The 24,487-nt window shown below is 53.2% G+C and overlaps 1 protein-coding gene across 1 annotated transcript; it reads right to left on the minus strand.

The window, feature by feature from the left end:
• Positions 1–1,741: 1,741 nt before the first annotated feature.
• KLF16 (Kruppel like factor 16) lies at positions 1,742–23,386 on the minus strand. The gene is made up of 2 exons (XM_043966596.1): positions 22,693–23,386; positions 1,742–4,530 (listed from the first exon to the last, which is right to left on the minus strand). The coding sequence occupies exons 1-2, from the start codon at positions 23,228–23,230 to the stop codon at positions 4,223–4,225; spliced, it is 846 nt and encodes a 281-aa protein (XP_043822531.1). The 5' UTR covers positions 23,231–23,386; the 3' UTR covers positions 1,742–4,222.
• Positions 23,387–24,487: the final 1,101 nt, after the last annotated feature.

Genomic DNA, 24,487 nt, shown 5'->3' on the forward strand with positions numbered 1-24,487 from the left:
CCTGACCTCTCTGAGTACTAGGGGCTTTCAGTTATCTGTGGTCATCATATGAGGGAGGCAGGGTTTGAAATGCTCACCTAGGAGTGGCAAGGCAGGGGAACAGCAGAGACCTTACCCTATGGGAAGGGGGGGGGTTTACAATATTAAAGGATGTCAGACACTCCACCTCATCCCTGACCATGGCTTGAGTTGTGGGGGGGAGGGGGGGGAATGAAAGGACATATATACATACACACACACACACTCACTCTCCAACCCCCACCTTGTGGAAGACAGAGGTTCACTAGGGAAGGCAGGGAGAAGATGGGGGGCCAGAGTGGGGAAGGAAGTGTGGAATCTCCTGTCTTTCGACAACCCCAGTGTCCCACCCTCAAGGTGGGTCACCTGGAAAGGCTAAATAAACCCTTTCCCACTCCCAGGCAAGGTCCTGCCCCTGCCTTCAAGCCCTCCTTCGACGCCCCAGGGTGCTCACGAATCTCTGGATCTGAAGGCCCAGCACAGTCTGCTCTTCCCAAAGCTTATGTCAAATCCCCAGAGAAAGTGGGTGGGTGGGTAGGGGGACAGAAAACAATAAGTTACCTCACAGAACCACAGTTATAAAGCACGCACACACACACACACACACACACACACACACACACACACACACACACCCCTTCCCCCCACTCCTTCCCCTCCCCCTGAAGACAGCAGGGCACCAGCCGGCCCAAGGACTTGGGGGGGAGCAGAGGAAGGGGGGCAAAAAAAAGTCCACATTTACAAAATAATCTATTCTGTCCAAAACCCCCAGGCTCTTCTGGAATATTGAAAAAGTCAGTGTTGTCCTGCCTCAACCTGTAGCAACTAAACTCTCCATGAGATCAAGGCCTTTTCATCGACCCCAGCAGCCACACTGTCTGAAAGAAGGCCACAAAGCCAAGCAGCTTGGAAGCAGACGGTGGAGAACTGGGTGGAAGAGAAGAGGAAAGGCAAGGGGTGATCCGGGGGTATCCTAGAGCAGCTAAGAAGGATGGGGGGCACAGGAAAAGGGGGGGCTACTGGGGTGGGAGAAGACCTGCCTTGAGTCAGGAGACTGTGTTACCTTGGGTAAGTCAAGTCCCTTCACCTCTCCGGGCCTCAGTCCCTCCCCCAATCTATAAAATGAAGGCACTGGGGCTCAGTAGTCTCTAGAGTCCACTTGTATTGGGAGCATTCTTTCATTGTAGGCAGTTCTACCTAGTGGAAAGAACACTGGATTTGGAGTGTAGAGGCTCAGATTTGAATCCACCTCTGACACTTAGGAACTTTGTGATCTCAGGCAAGTCACCCAACCTCTCTGCGCCTTCTTCCTCTGCAAGATGAGAGGCTGAACTCAATACTTTTTTCCAAGGGTCCCTAAGGGTTCTAGCTCTAAAATCCTAGGATTCTCAGGGGCCTGGTTGAAGACGGTGACTTTCAGTTCTAGATCTGATCCTAGGAAATTAGTAAGATGCTCCCGGACCCAGTCATCTTTCTCCACCATTGCAGGGATTTTTATTGGACAATACCATAAAACCTTAACATAGCTAACAAGGAGATCCCCCAGCCTACCCCTAAAGAGGTGGGAGGGGAATTTACTATTTGGGGAAGGGAAAGGAGTGACCTGGGCAAGATAGGAGGAGAGGGAGGGAAGGGGAGAAGGCGAGGAGGAGAGGGGAGAGAGAGAAAGAGGGAGAGAGGGGGAGGGGGGGGGAGAGAGAGAGGAAGAGAGAGAGGGAGAGAGAGAGGGGGAGGGAGGGAGAGAGAGAGAGAGAGAGAGAGAGAGAGAGAGAGAGAGAGAGAGAGAGAGAGAGAGAGAGAGAGAGAGAGAGAGAACTGGCTTTGAAGCAAAGGTGCAGCTTCCAGACATGATTGGCTGTCGCAAGACTGAGTAGGAAGGAAGGAAGGCTAGAGGAGCCATGTTGAAGGGGCAGGGTGGAAGTCAGGGCACGATCCCCGCCCCATCAAGGTTAACCCCTCCCCCATGCCCACCAAGAACAGGGAGGTCCCTGGAAAGACTGAAGACAAGGGCAGCCTTAGGCTCCTGCCCTACCAGCACACTGCCTGAGACAGGTAGAAAAAGGAAGAAAAAACCCAGCTGTGTCTCCCTCAGCCAAGCCCGGGGAAGTGCCTTTGGCAAAGGGCATGGCTTCCCATTTAATAAGAGCCCTCCAACCCAGGCCTGACTTTGAATGGTTAGTTCTTTGGAAGAAGCCAAAGTCTTAGCCCGAGTCAACATCCTCTCCATAGAACCCGCCCCCCCCCCTCCCCAAGAGATGCAGACAGCTTCAGAAATAAACCCATCGACCCCCTTTTGGGGGAAGAGGAGAGAGCTGCTGCAGCCCCACTGTTAAACAAAACCTACAGACACCTGAGATTGCCTGGGGGTGGGGGGCTGCCCTCCCCCCCTCCCAAACCCCCATTTCCCTGAACATCTCCAATGGCTTCCCTTGGGGATTTGACCTACCCCAGCCAGCCCCAGGCTAAGGAGGTCGAGGAAGGGTCTGGCAACAGATGCTGCCCAGAAGCCCAGCCCCTCCCCAAGTCATTTTACCAGCTTCATCCCCTACAGGCCTGGTGGGTGTTCTCTGCATCATTGCTGAGCTAGCTCACACCAAGGGGCCTGCACTGAGCTAGCTCTGGGGAGTATGGGCAGGGACAACCATCCCAGGCCATTCAAATGACTAGCTGTTTGACCAAATCACTCTACCCCTCTGAGCCTTAGCTCCCCGAGATGTCAAAGGAGGGCATCGAGACCCCTTCCCGGCACTGAATCCATGCCAGTAGGGTAAAGCCAGAAGCTGGCAAGGGCTCTCCTCCAAGGACAAGGAGGTGGGGTGAGGATGGCTCCACAAGCAGCAATGGCCTCCCTGCACACCCCCAAATTCAACCCTGAGCCACTGTTCTATCCCCAACAGACAGATAAGAGAGGTGACCCAAAGTGGGTCAGGTTCCCAGATCCTCGGTCCAAATGACCTCTTCCTAGGCACGGCAAGGCTTGGGAAAAGCCCTCCACCTCAGCAAAACCCTGAGGTCTGGTAGTCCAAACTCTCCCATTTCCCAGCTTGGGAAGACACTATGACATCATGGCTCTCCAAGCTCCGCTCTGAGCCTGCGGGCCACATTCCTGGCTAGACTTGTCCCAAGAGGCTCCATCACTGACAAGACTTCTTGGGGGCGGAGGGTTGAGCCTGGAAGGCTGGACCACACAAAGGTTCTGTGCTCTATGCAATGTTACATACACACACTCACAGACTTCAACCTTCTGGGCTAAGCCAGTCCACACCTCCTGCCCAGACCTCGGGCCTCCACGCTGAGCCAGCCAAGACACCCTGGCAGCAGAGAGGCACTGGAGGAAGGGCAGGGAGAGTCAAGAAATGGCCTTGTGTGCCCGCCTCTCATCAAACCTGGATTCCACATTTAATCAATATAAAAAAAAATATTATCAATAATCATCATTATCATCACTATGTACAGAAATAGAAAGCATTATTTTCTGTCTCCAATGTTGCCAGCTGCCTTCAAGGCCCGGGCATGGAGGGGGTGCCCCTCTGCCCCCCCCAACCTGGGATGTGTGCTCTGCTTGGGGGCTCGCCTTGGGGAAGAGTCCGTGAAGCCTCCACAGGTTTCAAAAGGAAAAAAAACAAGAATATCCACAGAGGCCCAAGTATTCTGACCCTAAAACTTCAATCCCAGAGCCCTTTCCCTCCAAAGGGAAGGGAGGAGAAAAATCCTTCTTTTAAGGATGCAGAAAAACCAGCTGACGAACGGGGTCCTAGCTTTGCTGTTCCCCTTCACCCAACCAGCCACATGACCTCACCCCTCAGGGAATCCCTGGGGCAAAGGTGGCCCAGACGGATGGCAGAGACCCTGGAGGGGGTGGTTGCTGGGAGCGGCCCCAGCTTCCCCCCCTCCCAGGCAAATGCTGGTGCTATTCTCTGTCCCCAGCCCCCAGTGGTCCAATACACCCACCCTCCCACCCTCCCAACAGCACGATGGTTAAAAATATAAAATCATGTGGCCCTGGGGGAAGGAAAGTCCTTGGTGTCCCAGCCTGTGCCCTGAAAGAGGGACAGGAAGGGCCCCCTCCATCTGGTGAGGCAGCCAGCTGCAGGAGAGGCAGAAGGTCCAGGGGGAGATGGCTCTTCAGGGAGGCCCAAGGTGGGGTGAGGGGAGATGGTGGAAGAAGGAGGGGCAGCGGCAACAGCTTCCTAGGCCCTTCCCCCTAGAGGAAGGCAGCAGGGCTGGGTGCTGGACTGGGGCTGGGGCTGCCTGCCAGGCTGCAGGGGGCAGAAGCCAGCGAGTCGCTGGGGGAGACACTGCGGGCCCCCTGGCGCTTGATCATGCTGGGGTGGAAGGTAGGATGACGGCGGGCATGCTTGGTCAGGTGGTCGCTCCGCATGAATCGCTTGGTGCAGATGGGGCAGGAGAAACGCTTCTCGCCGGTGTGTGTCCGGTAGTGCCGAGCCAGCTCATCAGAACGCGCAAACTTCTTAACGCAGCCTAACCACGTGCAGGGAAAAGGCCGCTCACCTGTGGGGAGAAGGCACAGACGTGTCACTGAAGCCCGCCTGCAGAGTGTCCACCTCTACCCCTCCCTATCCCCACCTTTAACAACGGAGAGGCCCTCAGGGGGCATTTTGGCCAATACCATCACACTAAGTCACTGCAAGCCCTCGGATGACCACACAAGACAAATCATTATCCCTCCCACGTCCTCTGAAAGGGGGGACCCAGAAGAAATTACTTCTAGTCCCTAGGACCTCCTGTTTTCTAAGGTCACTGCTGCCTCCATCTGAAGCCCTACTTGTGGTATAGCCCTGGAAAGCAAATCAGATACCATTACTACCCTCACTCGATGGCTGAGAGTGGATCACCAAGAAGGGTGTCAACTCATCCTGTAAAACTCCCCAATGCTACCTGACCAGATTAAAACCTAACTGGGAGGGGCAGCTAGGTGACACAGTGGATAAAGCACCTGCCCTGGATTCAGGAGGACCTAAGTTCAAATCTGACCTCAGTCGCTTGACACTTATTAGCTGTGAGACCCTGGGCAAGCCACTTAACCTTCACTGCCCCCCCCCCAAACACCAAAAACAAAACAAAATAAAAAAACCTAACGGAAAAGTTTAACAAAGCAAAACAAAATATGACATAGACAAAGTCTCTTGTGGTGTGGTCTTTTTTAATAATAAAAGTATTTTATTTTTTAGTAACATGGAGAGAGAGCTCAGCAATTGTTTTTGTAAGATTTCTAGTTCTAAATTTTTCTCCCTCCCTCTCCCTTCCCCCCCTCCCCAAGACAGCAAGCAATCTGATATAAGGTTATATATGTATAATCCTTTTGTGGTTTTCTAAGGCAACAAGAGTCTTTCTGAGTGACAAAAAATGATGTGGAGGAAGGAGCACTGAATTTAGAGTCAGAAGGCGTGGGTTCAAATCCTAACTCAGTTTACTATCTGGGCCACTCTTGGAGTCCATTTTCATCCATGCAATGAGGGGGCTGCACAAACATAAACAAGCTCTCAATTCCCTTAGGATTCTAAAGCCTACGATGACTTAAGTTAGCGATCTTCTGTGCCTCCCCCAAGAAGCTGGCTTTTCCCAGCCGTACTTCCCCACTTCCCTTCTCAAGGGGTGAAGGGGGAGAGCAAGGCTGATGGCGGTGATGATGGTGGCAGCAGCAGCTGCAGCTCCCAAAGATTAGGAACGAGGATTTCCCAGAGGCCAGATGGCCAAGGTTGCTGAGCCAGACAGGCCTTTGGAGTGGGGAGGGAAGGAGGGTATTGGACACGTACGGGTGGGGAGGGGAGGGGAGGGAATGTTCAGGAACAGAGGAGACAGAGCTGGAGCTGGCCAGGCCAATCACCCTAATCTCATCTGCCCCATTTACCCAAGGTGGGTCCTGCCTCCAATCAACAGATGAACACGGTCCCTATGGCTAGGGCAAGGCCTGGGCCATCAAGGTGCTGAAAAGATAACCATGTGCTTGATGCCCACACCCCCTTTCTTCAGGACCACTGAGAATGAAGCCCCCCCCCCAACCAAACCAAGCACTAGCACAAACAGCCACCAGAGCCCATTTAGACACAGTGTATGGAGTCCCCTCCGGCCCCAATAGTGCCCCCTAAGAGCCACAACCTTCCTTGTCCTTCCCAACAAATTAGGAGGATGGGAAAGAACCAGGATCCCAGGTAGAAGATACCCAACATGATCAATCCCTTTATAACCCAGGTCTAGATTATTCCTTGCTTTCTATGAGGGATATGGGGGAGGAGAAAGGGTGTACGTGTGCATGTGCATGACTGTGTGTGTGAGAGAGAAAGAGGGGGGAGAGGAGGGGGATGGGGGAGGGAGAGAGACAGGAAAGAGAGAAGAGAGATCCCAAATCAGCTGGACTGGGTTTATTTTACCACCACCCCTTGTCCTCTTTGCCACTCAGGACCTCACCCCCTCCCTAAGTGGCTTCTGAGACTGAAAACAAGTGCTCAGATCCCCAAACAATAGGGAAGGTGGAATTAGCCACCTAGATCCCCATATCCACTGGCTGTTCAGAGAATCTGAGAAGCTGCTATCTGCAGCACTGAAGAGATGAGTCCTTAAGAGAGTACTACAGTACGATGACCAATAGTTCTCAAAAGAAGATTCCTCCTGGAGTAGAGATGATCCCGGGCCTTCGAAGGAGACAAAGGTAGAGACTCAGGCATGGCTGGGCTCCCTGAGTGGAAAAAGCTTCAAGCATTGGGTCCAGGAAGATACACACCCATGGGCATGGTCTGTTCTCGGACAGACGGCCCAGCCTGTCTAATTCTAGGGCTCAGCATTAGGTTTTGGCCACAGTAAGTCACAAAAGCTTACTAACAACCACCTCATCCCAAGAAAACCAGGTGCTCCTGGAATGATCCCCATTTTTTCAGATAGGAAAACTCAGGCTACGGTCACAGAGGTAAGCAAAGGTATGGAGGCAGGATTTGAAAGCAGAACCCTCTTTATTGCAGGTCCAGCTAGCTTGCTTTCTACTATACAAGGAGGGGCTTGCTGAAGGGAGCAGATGAAATGGTGGATTTTTTTTAATTGACATTCTCAGTCTTATTCATGCCAGAGTCAGCTCCCAGGAACAGGAGTCAGAGGTCTTGTGTCCTCCACCAAGAGCTCCATTTTTACAAGTCTTGTGACCCTGGACAAGTCGCTTAACCTCTCTCAGACCGAGGTTTTTCCTCTCTGTAAAATGAGGATATTACTCCCCAAATGCCCTGGGGGAGGGGGAGAGTTAAGGGCATTGTAGCTACCTGTCAGCTGCCTTCTCCCTCAGAACGTGTGTTCTCCCACCCTTCCTGCTCCTAGGCCATGAAAACCCTCTGCATCCTTAAGAACCGCCTTTCCTGAAAAGCTTCCCCCAGTGACACCAGCCCTGCCACAGGACACCATGTCTTGAGACAGAATGGCCAGAAGCTGGAAGGGCTGGTCCTCAGAAGCCAAGCTCAAACAAGAAGTTCACTCCCACACAAAAGGGGTCAGCGGGAATCTCCGTGGTCCGGCCCACTTGCACATGGGCTCTTCTCCTATAATATCGCACCCTTGATTTGTTTCGAGTTTGTCTATAGTCCGGGAATATCCCTGGATCTTGCTCAGATGAAGATGTCTGGCCACCGCTTCTCCATGTTGTGCTTAGGGAGTTGATTTTTGGAAGCCAAGTGTGAACACTTGACACATTTTCCACTACACTTAATATCACCCAAGTAGGTTTGTCCCAATATCCTAAGGCCAGTCAGGGCTTCTGGGGGGGGGGCGGGGGGCGGCGCAGCGGCACATGTCTGTGATTTTTTTTTTTAATCTGGATAACTGTATTTCATAATATTTTATTTCCTTTGCAATCTTTATGCATTTTATCTTGTTTATTTAGCAACTCGATTCTGAGAAGGGGGCCAGGACATACAAAAAGGCTCCTGTGCTCCTCTTGGATTCTTCCAATCAGCCAAACTAGTGTCATCTGCAAATAGGACAGGCGTACACATCGTTGTAGCATCTCTGCTCTGAACAACGGAGAAAAATGTGGAATGGCCCCCAGCCCGGCAGAGACCCCTCAAGTACGCCCCCCGGAGACCTCTTTCCAAAAGGACATCAAACTGGGATTAATTCGTTTTTTGTTTTTTTTTTAGTGAGGCAATTGGGGTTAAGTGACTTGCCCAGGGTCACACAGCTAGTTAAGTGTTAAGTGTCTGAGGCCGGATTTGAACTCAGGTACTCCTGATTCCAGGGCCGGTGCTCTATCCACTGCGCCATCTAGCTGCCCCAATTCATTCTTTCTAATATTTAACCAGCTTCAAAGCGGCCTGATTGCTCTAGACCACTTGTCCCCCATCTTCTCCCTGAGAACAGCATGGGATTTTGTCAAATGCTTTGCTAGAATGGAGGGCAAGGCCGCCTAGAGCGCTCCTCTCATCTGGTAAGTCTGGTAACCTATCTGTGAGAGAGGAAATAAGGTTAATCCTGACATGACCCGTTCTTTAAAAGAACAAGCTATCAATGTATTTACCACTCTCCTTTCCCCATGAAAGGCTCCCCCCCTTGTAATAAGTCAGTACAGTCAGTGTAAACAACCACAACTAACATTTCTATATTGCTATGTGCCAGGCACGATGCAAGTGCTTTACAATTATTATCTCATCTGACTCTCACAACCACCTTGGGAGGGAGGGGCTATTAATATCTTCATTTTACAGGGGAGGAAACAGGCAGACAGAGGTGAAGTGACTTACCCAGGGTCAAATAGTTAAAAAGTGTCTGAGGCTGAATTTGAACTCAGGTCTTCCTGACTCCAGGCCCAGCTCTCTAACCACTGCACCACCTAGCTGCCTTGGCTAGTTGTCAAGCAAAATAAATCAACACACAGGCAGAATCTGAAAATGTGAGACATCTCTGACCTTTTCTTAGAAGTGGGGCCTGTTGTTTCTGCTTACACTGTACAACACTGTACTTCCAAAGCTTCTTTGGATTCTCCAGACACCATTTTTTATGGTTCAAGTACATCCCATCACTCTCATGTAGCACAATTTGTTCAGCCATCCCCCACCTAATGGGCTAGGACTTTCATGTCAGTTCTTTGCAACTATGAAAAGTGCCACTAAAACGGTTTGTAGACAGAGGCACCTTCCCTGTGTCTTTTTTTTTGGGGGGGGTGGGTGAGGCAATTAGGGTTATGTGACTTGCCCAGCGTCATGCAGCTAGTAAACGTCAAGTGTCTGAGGCTGGATTTGAACTCAGGTCCTCCTGAATCCAGGGCTGGTGCTCTATCCACTGCACCACCTAGCTGCCCCACCTTCCCCATGTCTTTGACCTCTCCCTAAGCTAGATGCCTAGCATTTGCTAGGTGAGAGAGAGAGAGAGAGAATACACATTCATTCCAGAATGGCTAACAGCTCCACCAACAGGATACCAAAGTGCCCGTCTTCTCACAGCCTCACCAACATTTGTCAGTTCTGTCTTTTCTCACTACCTCCAGTTTCATGGATATTAAGTAAAACCTTAATTTTCATTTCCCTTTTTAGATTTAGAGCATTCTTTTGTCCCTATTCTATTATGTTCACTGATCATCCCTTTAATAACTTGGTTCTACAATGTTGCCATGACCTGGAGTTGAATTTCTGGCTGATAGTTTGTAGACAATATTACTTTGGGGGAGACTAGTGAGGAGTGGTTAGGAGAGAGGGAGAAAAGAAATGGAGAAATTTGCCTTTCTCCAATTCTGTTAACTTTAGTTCATGAGTTTTCATATCATCGCAAGTAGTGGCTTTACTAATCAAATCTGCTAGATACCCCAAAGAAGGAAGTAGTAGTTCTGGGCGGGGTGACTGACCAGAGATGCTCTCATATGATCTTACTTGTCTTGGGGTTCCCTTCCCCCTTCCCTTTCTTACTGACCCTTAGATTGAGGACACCAGAAACTGAACAAGGTCAGACACCAAACTAACTCAGTGACTTTGAGCTAGTCATTGGTCTCCAGATCCAAAAAGACCAATGGCTGAAGCCAATAAGATCAAATTTAATTGGACAAATGTAAAATTCTGCCCATGGGTTCAAACAGTTAACTTTACCAGTAGAGGACAGAGGGAGACATTAATTAAATAACAGTGTCAGTGACAAAGCTTTGGGGATTTTAGTGAATCAATAGTGTGACAGGGAGAGCTAATTTAAAAAAAAAGGTAATGCTACCCTAGGTTTCCCGTTCAAAAGCCATGGGATTATGGGCAAGTCATTCCACTTTACTGAGCCTTAAGGGCAGGGCAGTGTCTAGAAAGTGGGAAGGAAGGGGTGGCTAGGTGGCACAGAGGATAGAGCACCAGCCCTGGAGTCAGGAGTACCTGAGTTCAAATCCAGCCTCAGACACTTAACACTTACTAGCTGTGTGACCCTGGGCAAGTCACTTAACCCCAATTGCCTCACTAAAAAAAAAAAGTGGGAAGGAAGATTACCCTCCACCCTCTGTGGACCACATGTGGAGTGTGGAGAAGCAAACACCTACTTTGGACACTTCCTAGTGGTTTGTGTGATCTTGGGTAAGTCACTACAATTCTCTCTAAGCCTATTTCCTAAGCCTAAAAAAGAGAGGTAGCAGAAGAGAAGTAAGGAGAGGACATGAGAACTTTATTCCAGGAGGAGGATCTGAAGACCGGCAGAGGACAAAACTAGGAGCCATTAGAGGCTGATCTAGGACCAATGGAAGGAAGCTTGCCCGCCCCTCAGGAGATACTGAGTCCTGGACACCTGGCCAAAGGATTCTCAAGGGGAGATTCACAAAGGCTATTCTTGGGCCAGGTGTGGATTTAGACTAGATGACCTCTATGACTCCTACAGCAATGTCCTGAAGTCACTGAGCCCCTCTGAGCCCTCAGTTTCTTCACCTGTTAAATGGCCATAGTAACCCCTCACATTAATGATAATAAGAGCTCCCATTTATTTATTTATTTATTTATCTATTTATCTATCTATTTATCTATCTATTTATCTATCTATCTATCTATCTATCTATCTATCTATCTATCTATCTATTTGTTTATTTAGTGAGGCAATTGAGGTTAAGTGACTTGCCCAGGGTCACACAGCTAGTAAGTGTGTGTTAAGTGTCTGAGGCCGGATTTGAACTCAGGTACTCCTGACTCCAGGGCCGGTGCTCTATCCACTGCGCCACCTAGCTGCCCCAAGAGCTCCCTTTTAAAGACATCTTCTAAGGTTTGCAAAGCATTGTACAAAGATGATCCCATTTGATTCTCCCAGCAGCCCTGGGAAGTAGGTGATAGTGTGATCCCCACTTTATAGAGAGGGAAACTGGGGCAGAGAGAGGTTGAGTGAGGTGCTCAGGGTCCCCTAGCTGGTACAAGGTTGAATTTGTACTCGGCTCTTCCTCACCTCTGGGGTCAGCTGCTCTATCTACTGAGCCATCTGGTTGCCTCTAGGTTACCTAGGTGTACACACATACACATACACATGCACACTCTCTCTCTGTCTCACACATGCCTTTTCCCAGAGGCCCCTTCATTCCCCATTTGCGCATTCAGCTCTTTCACCTGAGCTCAGAAAAGGAAGTAGGATAAAAACTTCAGTGACAGACCTAGGGCAGTGGCATAACTAACTAACCTTGGCCTTGGCCACAGTGCCGCTGAGGGCAGCAAGGTGGGACTGAGATGATTGGCAGGGCCCTCCCCTCCATCTCCCTCCCCCATGTTTGCACAGGCAGAGACACACACACACACACACACACACACACACACACACACACACACGGGGGGGGGGGGGGGGGGGGGGGGGAGGAGGGAGGATGGGACAAGGGGAGGAGAGCCCAGAACAGGCCATACTTGCATTTTCACTTTCATTTTGACCAGGCTCCCACTTCCCGGTTCCCAGGCCTGCTTTGGATGGGGGCTCTCTGGAGTGCTCGGCCAAAGGCAAAGCCCTGGCCTAGCCGGGGTCCAGGAGAGCCAGGCAGGGGCTGTGCCAGCACAGCAGGGAGCCCTTACCCCCCCCCCCCAATTCCTGTGTGAAAGCAGCATTGGGCTCTATCTCGATAGGCCCTCCCCAGCTGGGTCAGGTAGTAAGAGGAAGAGTCAAGGGGAGGAGGGAGGGAGGGGAGGCACTGGGGGACAGGATGTATGAGGGTTTCAAGTCGGGAACAAGGCCCAGCTGGGAACAGAGCAGCCGCACGTACGTGAGCAGACGCAGCAGCGAGAGAGAATGTCCCGTGGTCGTCCCCCCTCCCCCCTCCTCCTACCTCCAGGCTCACGTTCTCCCCCACGCCGCCCCCCCCATGCTCCTGGAGCAGGGGCCCGGCACAGTCTAAACAAACCAGTAGTTCCTGCCTGCACCCCCCCCCCCGCCCCAGCCTTCTAGGCTAGGCCCAAAGGGAAGAGTCCCCTTCCCTCTGGCTCCCAGCCCCTGACCCCAGGTCCCCACCCCCACCCTCCAGAGTCCCAGGCAACCAACTGCCACTTAAGGAAGGAACGGGGCCCAGCCGAGGTCCCCTAGGAGAGGATGAGGAGCAGGGCGTCCCAGAGAAGGGCCCTGGATGCCCAGGAGTCACTCCATAACCTTCCCGGTCTGAGACTCAGTTTCCTCATCTATAAAAGTGGGGATTAGAGAATGGATTTGGGTTGGGTGATGGGACAGGAGTTTTAAACCTCTGACTTGGGAGAACACAGGCCCAAGAGCCAAGGGGAGAGGGAGGGAAGAAGGAAGGGGAACAGGGACACTGCTGGTGAGGACAGAACCCTAAGGCTGAGACCAGAGCAGTGGGGGAGATGGGAGGACCAGAGGTAGATTTCCTCTCCAAAAACCCTCTAACACTCAGAGTTTTAAAGCAGAAAGAGAAACGGCTGTTCAGGAGGTAGTGAGCTCCCTGCCTGCTCTTGGGAAGCCCTTAGGAATGGGAGGGGGGGGCAGAGGGATCTCCAGGTTCAGGCTGGCCAAGATGGCCCCCGGATTGCTCACACCTCTGACGTAGGAGCCACTAAATCCAGATTGGCCCATCTTTAAGTCTCAGCCCCAGGATGGAGACTTCACTTCCCCTGCACCTTCCTCAGCTTAAGCTAATAGAATTTGGTGACCCTTTCTACAGAGGGGCAAAAAGGAGGCCCAAGGAGGGCTGGCAGTATATGGCCCTGACCTTCCCCTCCTACCACCTGGCCCGTGTGTGTTTGTATGTGGTGGGGGAGACAGGAAGAAGACCTGCCTCGGGAACCCTGGAGCTGGAGGGGCGGCTTGAGGACTGATGCCTATCTGTCCCTATGCTCCAAGATGTTCCATGACTCCTAACTGGCTGAGGAGTCAAATGCAGACTTGTTTTTGCCCGGCATTCAAGGCTTTCCACCATCTGGCACCACCCTGCATTGCCAGCCTCTTCCCATACCTGAGCCAAACTCATTGATTCTTGCTGATTGTCTTCTGTCCTCAGAACTTCCCCCACCTTCTTGCTAACATGACTCGTGGGGCCTCAAAAAATCCATCCCCTCCTCATCAGTTCTCCAAAACCCAACTCTTGTGCCACCTCCTCCAGAAATCCATCCCTTTCCCCATGGGAAGTCTTCCCCCTTGGCCTTCCCAAGTGCCTGTGTTTGGCTTTTATGTAACAAATGGCATTATAGTTTCATCCTACCACTAGACTGTAAGCTCCAGGAGGCAGGAACTCTAGCTAATGAGAATGCTAATAGCTGGCATTTATAGAGTGCTTAAAGTTTACAAAGCATTTTACATCTATTTTCTCATTTGACCCTAATGGTGATTCCATGAGGAATGTGATATATTATTCTTTTAAGTTTATGCATGAAGGACCTGAGCATGATGGAAGGGGACTTACCCAGGGTCACACAGCTAGGGAGTATCTGAGGCATGCTTTAAACTCAGCCGTTCCTGCCTCCAAGGGTGGGCCCTGCAACAGCGGGTGATGAAGGAATGGTCTAATCTCTCAAGTTTAGGTTTTTAAATGAGGAAGGTGCTTTCTAAAGCTTAAAGTGGCACTTAAACCTCGGCTGCCCCAACAAATACAGGAATACAGGGCCTCTAAGGTCCCTCCCAGCTAGGACAAGGTGATTTTGTGATGGGGGGAGGGGGCGGGGTGCTTCCCGGGAACACCAGCCAAGGAGTAGAAAAGCAGGCAGGGGGATCCCGAGGAAGCACCAAGGGGGGAGGGGTCAGGTACCTGCATCTTGACCTAGCTCAGCAGAAAGATAATGAGATTGGGGTAGGAAAAGAAGGGCATTGTTCCTCCTCCCCCTTTTCCCCAGAGACCAGTGAAGGGAGCGCTGAGGTCAGGCTTGTGTCAATCTAGACAAACCATAGCTTCTCTGCATCTCAGTCTCCTCATCCGTAAAGTGGGCAGAAGTGGGACACCCCCCACCCACCCCTAATCTCCCAAGTTTTCTAGAAAATTGCTTCTTCAAGGAAGTCTCTCCTTTTCAAAAGGGGATCAGACTCCTCTAACTCTGCGGGAAAGGGACCTGTGCCCACCCCACTCTTACCTTTTAGAAGCAGCTGAACCTTCCTAGCTGTGTGATCCTAAGCAAGTTATTTACCTTCTGCCTAGATCAGTTTTCTCAACAGTAAAAAGGGGGATACCAGCAGCATCTACCTCTTGGGGTTTTTCATGAGGATCAAATGAGGTATTTGTGCAAGCACTTAGGGCAATGCCTGGCAAGTGCTAGAAAAAATGCTTATTCCCTTAGGGTGAAGGGGGTCATTCAACAGAGGGAATCTGTAAGACAAGGTCTCCTACTTCCAAAACAGCCCCCATCTCCTCTCTCAGTTCCTTCCTGGAGAATCAGAAGGGACCCCAGAAATGAAGACACGGGCTTCCATGACGCCTCTGCTATTAAAACCAGCCGCTAACTCGCCACAGCCCCCTCCCCCGCCCCCCCAACCTTATCTGGGAAGCTCAGTATAAAGAAAAGCAGAGGACTTATCTCCCCCATGTAGAAGCTGACAAGACACTCCCAAGTCCAAAGAGACATAGCGATCACCAATCACCACCCACTCCTCCAAGAAACTAATGAACAAACCCTGAAAACAGCCAGTCAGAGACCTTTTCCATTCAGTCACGAATTCATTCAACCTGCACTTACAACAGAGCAGAGCAGAAGCAGAGTGATAGCAGGTCCCCCCCACCCCACTCCAATAAGTAGTGGGAGTAGGATTAGTCCCATTGCACAGATAAGGAAACTGAGACTCAGAAATTAAGCTATGGTCCAATTAGTCAAGCGCAGAGATGGGTCAAGGACCTAGGTCTATTGATCAGGCATCGGCTAGTGCCCTAAGACAGCATGGCTCACCGGTTCCTACTATCTATGCCTGAAACCCAAGTTTTTAGGGAAGACAGGAGGGAGAGAGGAGAAAGCATTTACAACTGCTTAGATGATCTGAAGATGACCAACTAGCTATTTTCTGGCAGGCCTCCGCCCGTCCCAGACACCCAGTCTGATTAGGGCCTTAGCACCGGCTCAGCCTGGCACTGCCCCAGGACTCCCAGACCCCACCTGGGAGAAGCGATATCAGTACTTAAGCCTGGCCTGAACTTCTGTCCTAAGGACTTAGAGCTCAAAGCCATCAGAATCTGAACCCCATGAGAGAAGGCAACAGGCTCCCAACCCCCAGGGTCCCAGGTCTCCCCATGCAGGACTGGGCCAGAGGAGAGCCCGCTATCACCAGTATGAGCCAAGACTGAAGCCTGGGTCTAGCCTCACCTGCCCAAATCCCAAGAAGATAATAATAACAGTAATGAAAGACACTCTACATAGAGCCCTTTAAGGTTTTGAAAAGGCTTTCCCTACAACATCTCACTCACTCCTCACAAGAACCCTGAGAAGTAGGAGTTCTGATGGGATCCTAAGACCCTAAGGCTTCTAGCAGGCCAGTCCCTGCCATCACCCTGGACGCCTGAAAGGGCCCTCAGAGACCACCCAAGCTTAGTGATGCTCCATTACACTCCCCAGATGGGGAAGGGAGACTCAGTAGCTGTCCAAGGTCAGGTTGTACAGGAGCCCACCCCTGGGCTTTGGCCCCTCAACCTGGAGCAGCAGAGGACAGAAAGGAAGACTAGAGCCCAGTGGGCAAAGCACTGGATCTGGAGTCAGGATGCCCAGAAAGCCTGTCTTGGGCCTGCATTAACTGTGTGACCCTGGGCAAGTCACTTAACCTCTAAGTTTAACTTTACAGGTGGAGAAACTGAGGCCCAGAAAGTGGGAGACTTGCCCAAGGTCACACAGGTCCCTACTTGGAAGGGTTGCTTGATGTGAAGCTCAAATGAGACAACATTTGCAAACCATAAAGTGCTTGCAGATGTTAGCTCCTCCTCCCCCTTCTTCTTCTTCTTCTTCTTCACTCTGGCAATCATAGTTTCATAGATTTAAGGCTGGAAAAGACCTTAGAGGTCCATCTGCTCTGACCCTCTCCTCATTTTTCAGAAAATGAAATTGACACAGAGAAGATAAGTGACCTGTCCAAGGTCACACAGGTAGCAAGAGGCAATGGAAGGATTTGAACCCAGGTTTTCTGCTGCCTCTTTAAAAATAGTGGGCAGCTAGGTGGTGCAGTGGATAGAGCACCAGCCCTGGATACAGGAGGACCAGAGTTCAAATCCGACCTCAAGACACTTAACAATTACTAGCTGTGTGACCCTGGGCAAGTCACTTAACCCCAACTGCCTCACCCCACCAAAAAAATAGTGGAGAGCATCTGAAGAACAGTTCAGCCAGGGCCTGAAGGATGCAAGGGGTGGGGTGGGTGGGCAGTTTATAAGTTAATATCCCCATGGGGTGGGAAACCGCTCAACTGCAAGTAAGCTGTGGGCAAGTCACCTGACCACCCGAGCCTCAGTATCTTTAGCTACAAAATGGGGCAACACTACTTACACAACCTTCTTTGCAGGGGCGTCCTAAGGTAGGTTGCTGAAAAGCTGCTACTACCATATGTAATGGCATGAGGAAGTTCAGCTGACTGAACCCAAAGACCCCTCCAGCTGACATTCTCTATGATCCCCAAACCCTACATGACGGCCTCCCATCCTCCCTCCCAAGAGCTTCCCTCCTGGGCATCCAGACAGGCCTGGAAGCCCAGACACAAACAAACCAGGGGGTCTAGAGTTTCCCCCACTTCCCACTGGTAATTAACCCAATTATCCCCCCTCCTTTACTCCTCTCCTGGGGCCCTAGAAAAAAACCACCTGGTTGGGGGGGGGGGCAGGGGCGGAGGGGAAGAAAGAAAAAAAAGGGACAAAAATTTTCCCTCCAAACTGTACAATTTTCTTCCTGGGTCTTAAAGCCAGTCTCCCCTCTAAGTAGGCAGTACTGGGTGGGATATCGGTACTCAGTCAATATGGAACAGAGCTAGGGTACCTCTGAGGTACAACCTGCACAACAACTGCAGTACTATGAGGTAGGGAGGGAAGGAGTTATCGCTGGCCCCATTTTACAGATAAGGAAACTGACAGAGAGGTGACCTCCAAGTGTCAGATTCAGCAATGGACACTAGCATCCTACCCGACAAAAGAAACAAGAGCCCCCGTCCAGAATGGAGACTGGAGACACAGGCCTGGGACCTCCTTCGGGACTGGGAGAATCCCCTTCCCTTCTTTTTTTACTTTTTTTTTGCAGGGCAATGAGGGTTAAGTGACTTGCCCAGGGTCACACAGCTAGTACGTGTTAAGCGTCTGAGGCCATATTTGAACTCAGGTCCTCCTGACTCCAGGGCTGGTGCTTTATCCACTGCACCACCTAGCGGCCCCTCCCTTTCCCTTCTTATGGCCGGCTTCTTCCTCAGGCAAGTGGCGTGGGGGCTAGAGATGTTGGGCTGCAATCAGGTGTAAGGTCCCTTGTGGGAGTCTCCCCGTGTAACCTCGGGCAATGGGCAAGTGAAGCTTGGGCCAGTTGGTTTTCCCTGTAAAACTGAGAGGCTGGGCCAGATGATCTTGTGGACTTCCCCAAGGTCACGTCCATGGCCAACCCAGGACTGAAACTCTGGTCTCCTGACTCAGAGTCTGGGAATCCATTCTACTGAACTGAGGGGTCCTGAAATTTCCTTAGGGCCCTAGCAACTCCCCCACCCAACTGGGCAGGGCCCCTGCAGCACACTACTAAAGAAAGCTAGAACTAGCCTTCTCTCTCTCCTTCTAGGAGGGAAAAAAACCCCAACAACAACCCAATACCCAGAGATCACTGAGCTGAGGAAAGGGAGGCCTAAGACTTACAAGTGATGAGCAAGTGATCAAGAGTATAATGGGGGGGCAGCTAGGTGGCACAGTGGATAGAGCACCGGCCCTGGATTCAGGAGGACCTGAGTTCAAATCCGGTCTCAGACACTTGACACTTACTAGCTGTGTGACCCTGGGCAAGTCACTTAACCTCCATTGCCCCGCCAAAAAAAGAAAAGTTATCTTGGATTTCAAAGGAAACCAGTTGTACTGAAATAGTTATTTTTTTTTTAAAGTTCACAGTCTCCCCAGGTCAAGAACCCTTGGCCTAGATGATGTGTAAGGTCCCTCTCTGCCTTAAAAGCCTATAAGCCTAAGGGCTGGAGCTCATTCCTGTCCCCGCCCTTCTCCCCCCAGCCCATCTCCTCCATCCCTGAGGCTGAGATCCCAGGGACCCCCCTCTCACCTGATGCGAAAGTAAAAACAACATTCTGTACTCTTGATCTACCATAGGCATATCGTCTATACTCGTGGACAAATGGGGAAGGACTAAAACGCTCCTAAGGGAACCTGGGGATGGGAACTCTGTGGAGCTGCCACCTTCCCAATGGGTGTTTAGTGGTTTTTCAGTCGAATCCAACTCTTCAAGACCCCATTTGGGTTTTCTTGGCAAAGATGCTGCAGTGGTTTGCCATTTCCTTCTCCAGCTCATTTGAAAAATGAGGAAACTGAGGCAAACAAGGTGAAGTGACTTGCCCAGGGTCACTCAGGTAGCAAGTATCTGAGGCCAGATTTGAACTCAGGAAAATGGTCCTCCTAATTCCAGGTCCAACACTCTTAATGGATGCCACCTAGCTGCCCAAAGGCAGGTAGAAAACAAGCTACAACCAAGTCTCATGTTTCAACTCGGGGGATCATGGGATTTAGAGCTGAAAGGGCCCTTAGAGACCTTCTATCAGGCTTTGATAGTCCAACCCCTCTCATTTAAAAATAGGCAACTGAAAATCAGAAGAGAAGAGACTTGTCCAAGGTCACAAAGGTCTTCAGATTTCCTAAGTGGAGTTCTTCCTCTACAACACAACCCATAGGAGGGTTCTCTACCTCACTTTCGCGCCACCTTTTCTCTCCTAGATCTAGAATCCAAAGGGTCCTCCCAGAAGCCATCTAGCCTAACATCCCTTCATTTTTTCAGATGAAGGGACCAAGGCCCAGAGAAGCTGATTAATTTGCCTAAGGGTCCCAAAGCTAGTCACTGGCAGAGGGGGAATCGAAACCCAGCTCATTCAGCTCCCAATAATGCAGAGCTCTTACATAATACCAGACTACCTGTCTACTTAAGCAAGTTCCACTCTGGGCCTTTGTAAAGTGTGGATGGGGGGAGTTGTGAATGGGCAGCTCTGAGAATCTTTCCTTACTCAAAAGTGTTTCCCTTTGCTGCTATAAGCCGCTCTAGTCCTCCATACCCCACAGGGAGGAAGAGGGAAAGACCCTTACCTAGGCCCTTCCAGAGTATGTGGGAGGCAGGGCAGGGGATGCAGGTGTAGGGGGGAAAGGAGAGCGTTATCTTACTCCTCTGAGCCCCACACATGGAACCATTTAACACCAGAGGGGAGTGGGAAGGGCACCTAGGAGGTATAGCGAATACAACCCAGAGACCTGGAGACCCGGATTCAAATCCTGTCTAACTTTGTGATACTGGGCAAGTCAATTAAAACCTCTGCACCTTGGTTCCTCATCTGTAAACTGAGGGAGCTGTACTCATGGACCTTAAAGGTCCTTTAGCCATTTCTAAATCCTATGAGCCCCAACTGTCCCCTCTATGAAATGGGTATGACTCCCCACCTCCCTCAGTTTCATAGTTTTGTATGCTAAGAGATGGATGAGATCTTAGAGATTATCTAACCCAATGCACCCATTTTACAGATGAAGAAGCCAGAAAGGTTAAGTAACAAGGTCATACTACTGGTAGGACTGACCAATATGGACGTATGAATTATTATTTTTACCTGGGTGTTATTAGAGATAACCTCACTACTTACCCTGCTGGACTGCAGGCAACAATCCCTAGTCAAGGAGGGCCTGAAGAAGAAGGGGGGGGGCAGACCCTAGAGTTGGGCCAAGTTCATGGCAGAGCCCTTCCACTCCCTCCCAACTCTTCACCACTCCTGAACATTTCCAACATAGCAATAACATGAGACTAAGGGAAAGACAGTAGGAGTGGGCAGGAGGCCTGTGAGACCTCAGAGTCAGAAGGATGGAGGTCCAGGCTGGACTAAATGGCATCTAAAGAGCCTCCCTTCCAACCTGAGGGTCAGAGTGCCCTGAATCAAAGACCTCACATAGCTAACTCTCCCCAGGGTGGGGAGGGTCTATTAGTCTGTTTAGTCTCCTTAGGAGAGACTGTGTCCTCACTACCAAAACAGAACCAAAGAAGGAAAAGGACTTGCTCAAACTTAATCACTAACCTTGTGACCCTAGGCAAGTCCTTTCCCTTCTGAGGGCCTCAGTTTCCCCATTTATAAAATGACAAGCAATGAGAGTTTCCAGAGTCCCATTCAAGCTCTCCCAAAATTCAGCATTCCCTCTTCTAAAAGACCTTGAAAAAGCTATCTTCACTCAAACTCTCAACTGCCTACCTTGTAGGGATCAGCAACCATGAAAGCATGAAAGCCAAGTTGCCACCCCCTCAGTCCTCAGTTTCCCCAATTATAAGAGGCTGAACTAGGCTAGAACAAGGTCTAGCTCTAGCACTACATCTATGACACTTTTACTAGTCACTAATAAAGGGCTGATCTGGAATAGTGCAATTGGCTCATAGAAAGGGTGTCCAGCTTTAACCCTGCCAGTGACACTGTGTGACCCTGGCCAAGTCACCAGCTCTCTCCGGGCCTAGAATTTCAATTTCTACTATATATTCAAAGCATTGTAAGAGATTATGAGCAAGATAGAGATGTAGAAGATCCTTGCTTAAGGAATTTACAATCTAGTGGGAGGATATGCTGCACAAATAAATGCAACACGAGCCGATTCCATCAACAAATAGAAGATGGTAGGCAGCCTAGTGCAGATGGAAGGGCAATGAATTTGGGGGTCAAAGGGCCTAGGGCAAGTTCCTCCCCTCTCTCTCTGGGACTGAATCCTCACCTGTAAAATGAAGAACCCACCAGATGGATCTCAAAGGTCCCTACCCGCGCTGACATTCTCTGTTCTCAGGTTCTACACCAGCCGTCTCGACCCCCCTCCCAACTCCCCCAACCCCTAAGTCAAACATTCCCCACCTGGTGTCTCCCAGACTGCTCAGCCCCACCCAATCAAGATCACCACATATTTGAAAAGACACAATCCAAGAAGGCTTAAAAAGCAAAATGGGTTTTGGGTTAACTCCCCCCCCAACTTCAAGCAGCAGTTTCAGATCCTCCCCCAGCCCCCATGGCCCCACCCCTCCATTCCCGCTCCCCCACCAGCCCAGAGGACCCAGAGAGGAGGGGAGGGAAAAGGAGGAGGGGAGGGGCCGCAGGCAGAGCGGATCAGCTGGGAGGACAGGCGTCCCACGCCCCCCTCCGCCCCCAGTACAGACTCCGGAGTCCACCGCCTCCCAGCCTCCCCTTCCCCACTCAAGTGCTGCCCGCCTGCTCGCTCGCCCGCCTGCCAGCCCGCCCGCACGCCGCCCCCCCCCCCCGGCCCCCGCGCAGGGCGCTGTGCCAACCTCGCGCTCCCAGCCGGCTCCCTGGGCGCCGCCCACCCGAGTCCCCTCCCCTCCCCTCGACTCGGCGGGCAGCAGCGGGGGCGGGGGTCGCGCCAATCGCACCCACTTAACAAACTTATTAGTGTGCCCCCCAACACATACATACAGATTAATCCGAGCAAAGAGACCCCCCCCAAATCCCGCGCCTCAGGAAACGCTAGAAGGGGGGAACCGCGTGGGGGCGGGGTCCCCACCCACGCCCACACAAAGCCGGGGCCACGCGAGCCCGCGGGGGCCACACTGGGTACCCACCGCCCCCCACCCCGGGCTCCCCGCCCCCAGAAGACCGAACTGTGCCCGCCCCCGCAGGGAGGGGGGTTGGGAGGGAGAGGGAGGGTAGGAGCCGCGTGGAAAATCACCGATCCCGCCTCCCGACCTCGCTCCCTCCCCCCCAACCACCCCCACCCCAGCCCCCAGCTGGCGGGGAACAAAGGCGGGGGACCCCCGAGGGAGAGGAGGGTCAGGGAGCCGGGAAGGGGTGGTATGGAGGGGGGAGGGGAAGCAATGGTGCTCCGGGGAGGGCAGACAGAAAGGGGGAATCGAGGGCCCAGGATGGGGGGGGCGGAGGCAGAGACCGCGGGGCGCGAAGGCGAGCAGAGCCGGGGCGCCGGGACTGCCGGCGGCGGGGTGCTCGAGGAGGGGGTGGCGGCGACACGCGAACCTGCGGGGAAGAGCGGAGGGAGCGCGGGGGCCGGCCGGTCCCAGGCCGAGGGGGGAGGAGAGGGGAGGAGGCGGGGATGGCAGGGGCCGAGATAGGCGGGGGTGGGGGGGCGGCTCTCACCTGTGTGCGTCCGCATGTGCGCCTTGAGGTGGGAGGACTTCCCGTAAACTTTGCAGCAACCCTCGAAGCGGCACGGGTGGCGCTTGCTGGGCGGCGAAGGGCTGTGGCAGCGGCGGGAGGCGGCGTGGGCGGCGGCCGTGGGGGCGGGCGGGCCGGCCGGGGGGGCGCCGTCGGGGTCCCCGCTGCAGGAGCAGGACGAGGACGACGAGGAGGTGCTGCTGCCGCTCTCCGAGTGAGCCGAGGCGGGGCGCGGCCCGCGCAGGTCCGTCAGGATGTTGGCCACCGCCAGCAAGTTGGGGGGCTCGGCGGGGCCGGGGCCCGGGGCCGGGGAGCCCCCGTGCGCCGCGGCCGCCTGCAGAGCCTCCCGCACTTCCAGGTCCTCGCGGCTGCAGTCCCCGGGGGCCGGCGGATCCGGCGCCGGCGGGGCCGGGGGCGGGGGCTCGGGCCGGGGCAGGGCCGCCGGGTGCACCACGGCACCCGTGGAGATGGACACCAGGCACTCGGCGGCGAAGTAATCCACGCAGGCCACGGCCGACATGCCGGCCCCTGGGCGCCGGGCGGGCGGGGAGACCGAGGGGGAGAGAGGGAGAGCCGAGCTAGAGCCTTGGCGCTGTCGCCGCCGCTGCCCACGCCTGTCCCCGCCGCCGCCGCCGCCGGCCGGTCCCTCCTTCTCTCCCTCCGGCTCCGCGCTCCGCTCTCCCCGGCTCCGCCCGCCCCGCGCGCTCACTCACTGACGCGCCCCTGACGCACCGGAGACCGCGGGGGCGGGGAGGGGACCCCGCCCAGAGGGAGGGGGGGGCCTGGCCACCGCGTGCGCCCCCTCCGGTGGGGGGAGGAGAGGGGAGGGGCGACCCCGCCCCCCTACGCGCGCCCCGCTCCTGCTGCGGCGGCACAATGGCCCCCGGGGGAAGGGGGCAGAGAGGGGGAAACGCCCCCGACCTCGGGTCGCTGCTGGCCGCCCCGCCCCCCTCGGCCCCTTCTCCACGTGGGCCCGGGAAGGGGGAACGCCCCTCCCCCCTCAATTTCCCTCCTCCGGAGGCCATGCCCCACCCCCTCGCTGGGCACTGCCCCTCCCCCTTTGTGGGGCGGTGCCCCTTCCCCTCCCCCCTGCCTCCCTCTTGGCTTGTAGGGCGGTGCCCCCCTCCCCCCACCCTCGTCCCCTGGGCACTGGCCCTTCCCCCCTCTCTGGCTGGCACCACCACCCCTTACTGCTCGTTCTCTCCCCTTCGTCGGGCTTATTCCCTCGCCTCGCTTCCCCTCCCCCACCATCTCAATTCAGACCCCAGCCTGGCTCTGACCTCCTTTCCCTCCCCTTCCTCACCCCACCCCCCTGCCCCCATCCCGGGCCCAGAATCACCAAAACCCAGTCTGACCCTGCCTCTTTGGGGAGATGCTCGCTGTTCCCCTCGCCCACGCCTAGGGCTTTGGGAAGTATTTTCTAGCCCCAGAAGCTGAGAGTTCTTTCCACTACCACCCCCCCCTCCCGAAAAGTAAAGAGTAATGGGGGGGGGCACGATGACCGTGAGGGTGAATGGAACCCTCCACTTATTGGCCGGGGGAGTGAATGGGATCCCCCCATTTATTGGCCCTGAAGGGGTTCGTTCTCTCCCCCCATCCCTGGCTGTATGCGGTTCCGAGCCTTTCCAACCAGGACGCCCCCTTCATCCCTCCGCAGATCAAGTTGGATCCAAGTGAGTAAGTGAGGGGATATGGGGTGGCTGGATGGGGGCGTTAAGGAACACGGGCATTTGGCATGGAAAATAATGGTGGAAGTCACACCAGAGAGCATTTACAC

This window comes from Dromiciops gliroides, chromosome 1 (genome assembly GCF_019393635.1).
Source record: "Dromiciops gliroides isolate mDroGli1 chromosome 1, mDroGli1.pri, whole genome shotgun sequence".
NCBI classification, from domain to species: Eukaryota; Metazoa; Chordata; class Mammalia; order Microbiotheria; family Microbiotheriidae; genus Dromiciops; species Dromiciops gliroides.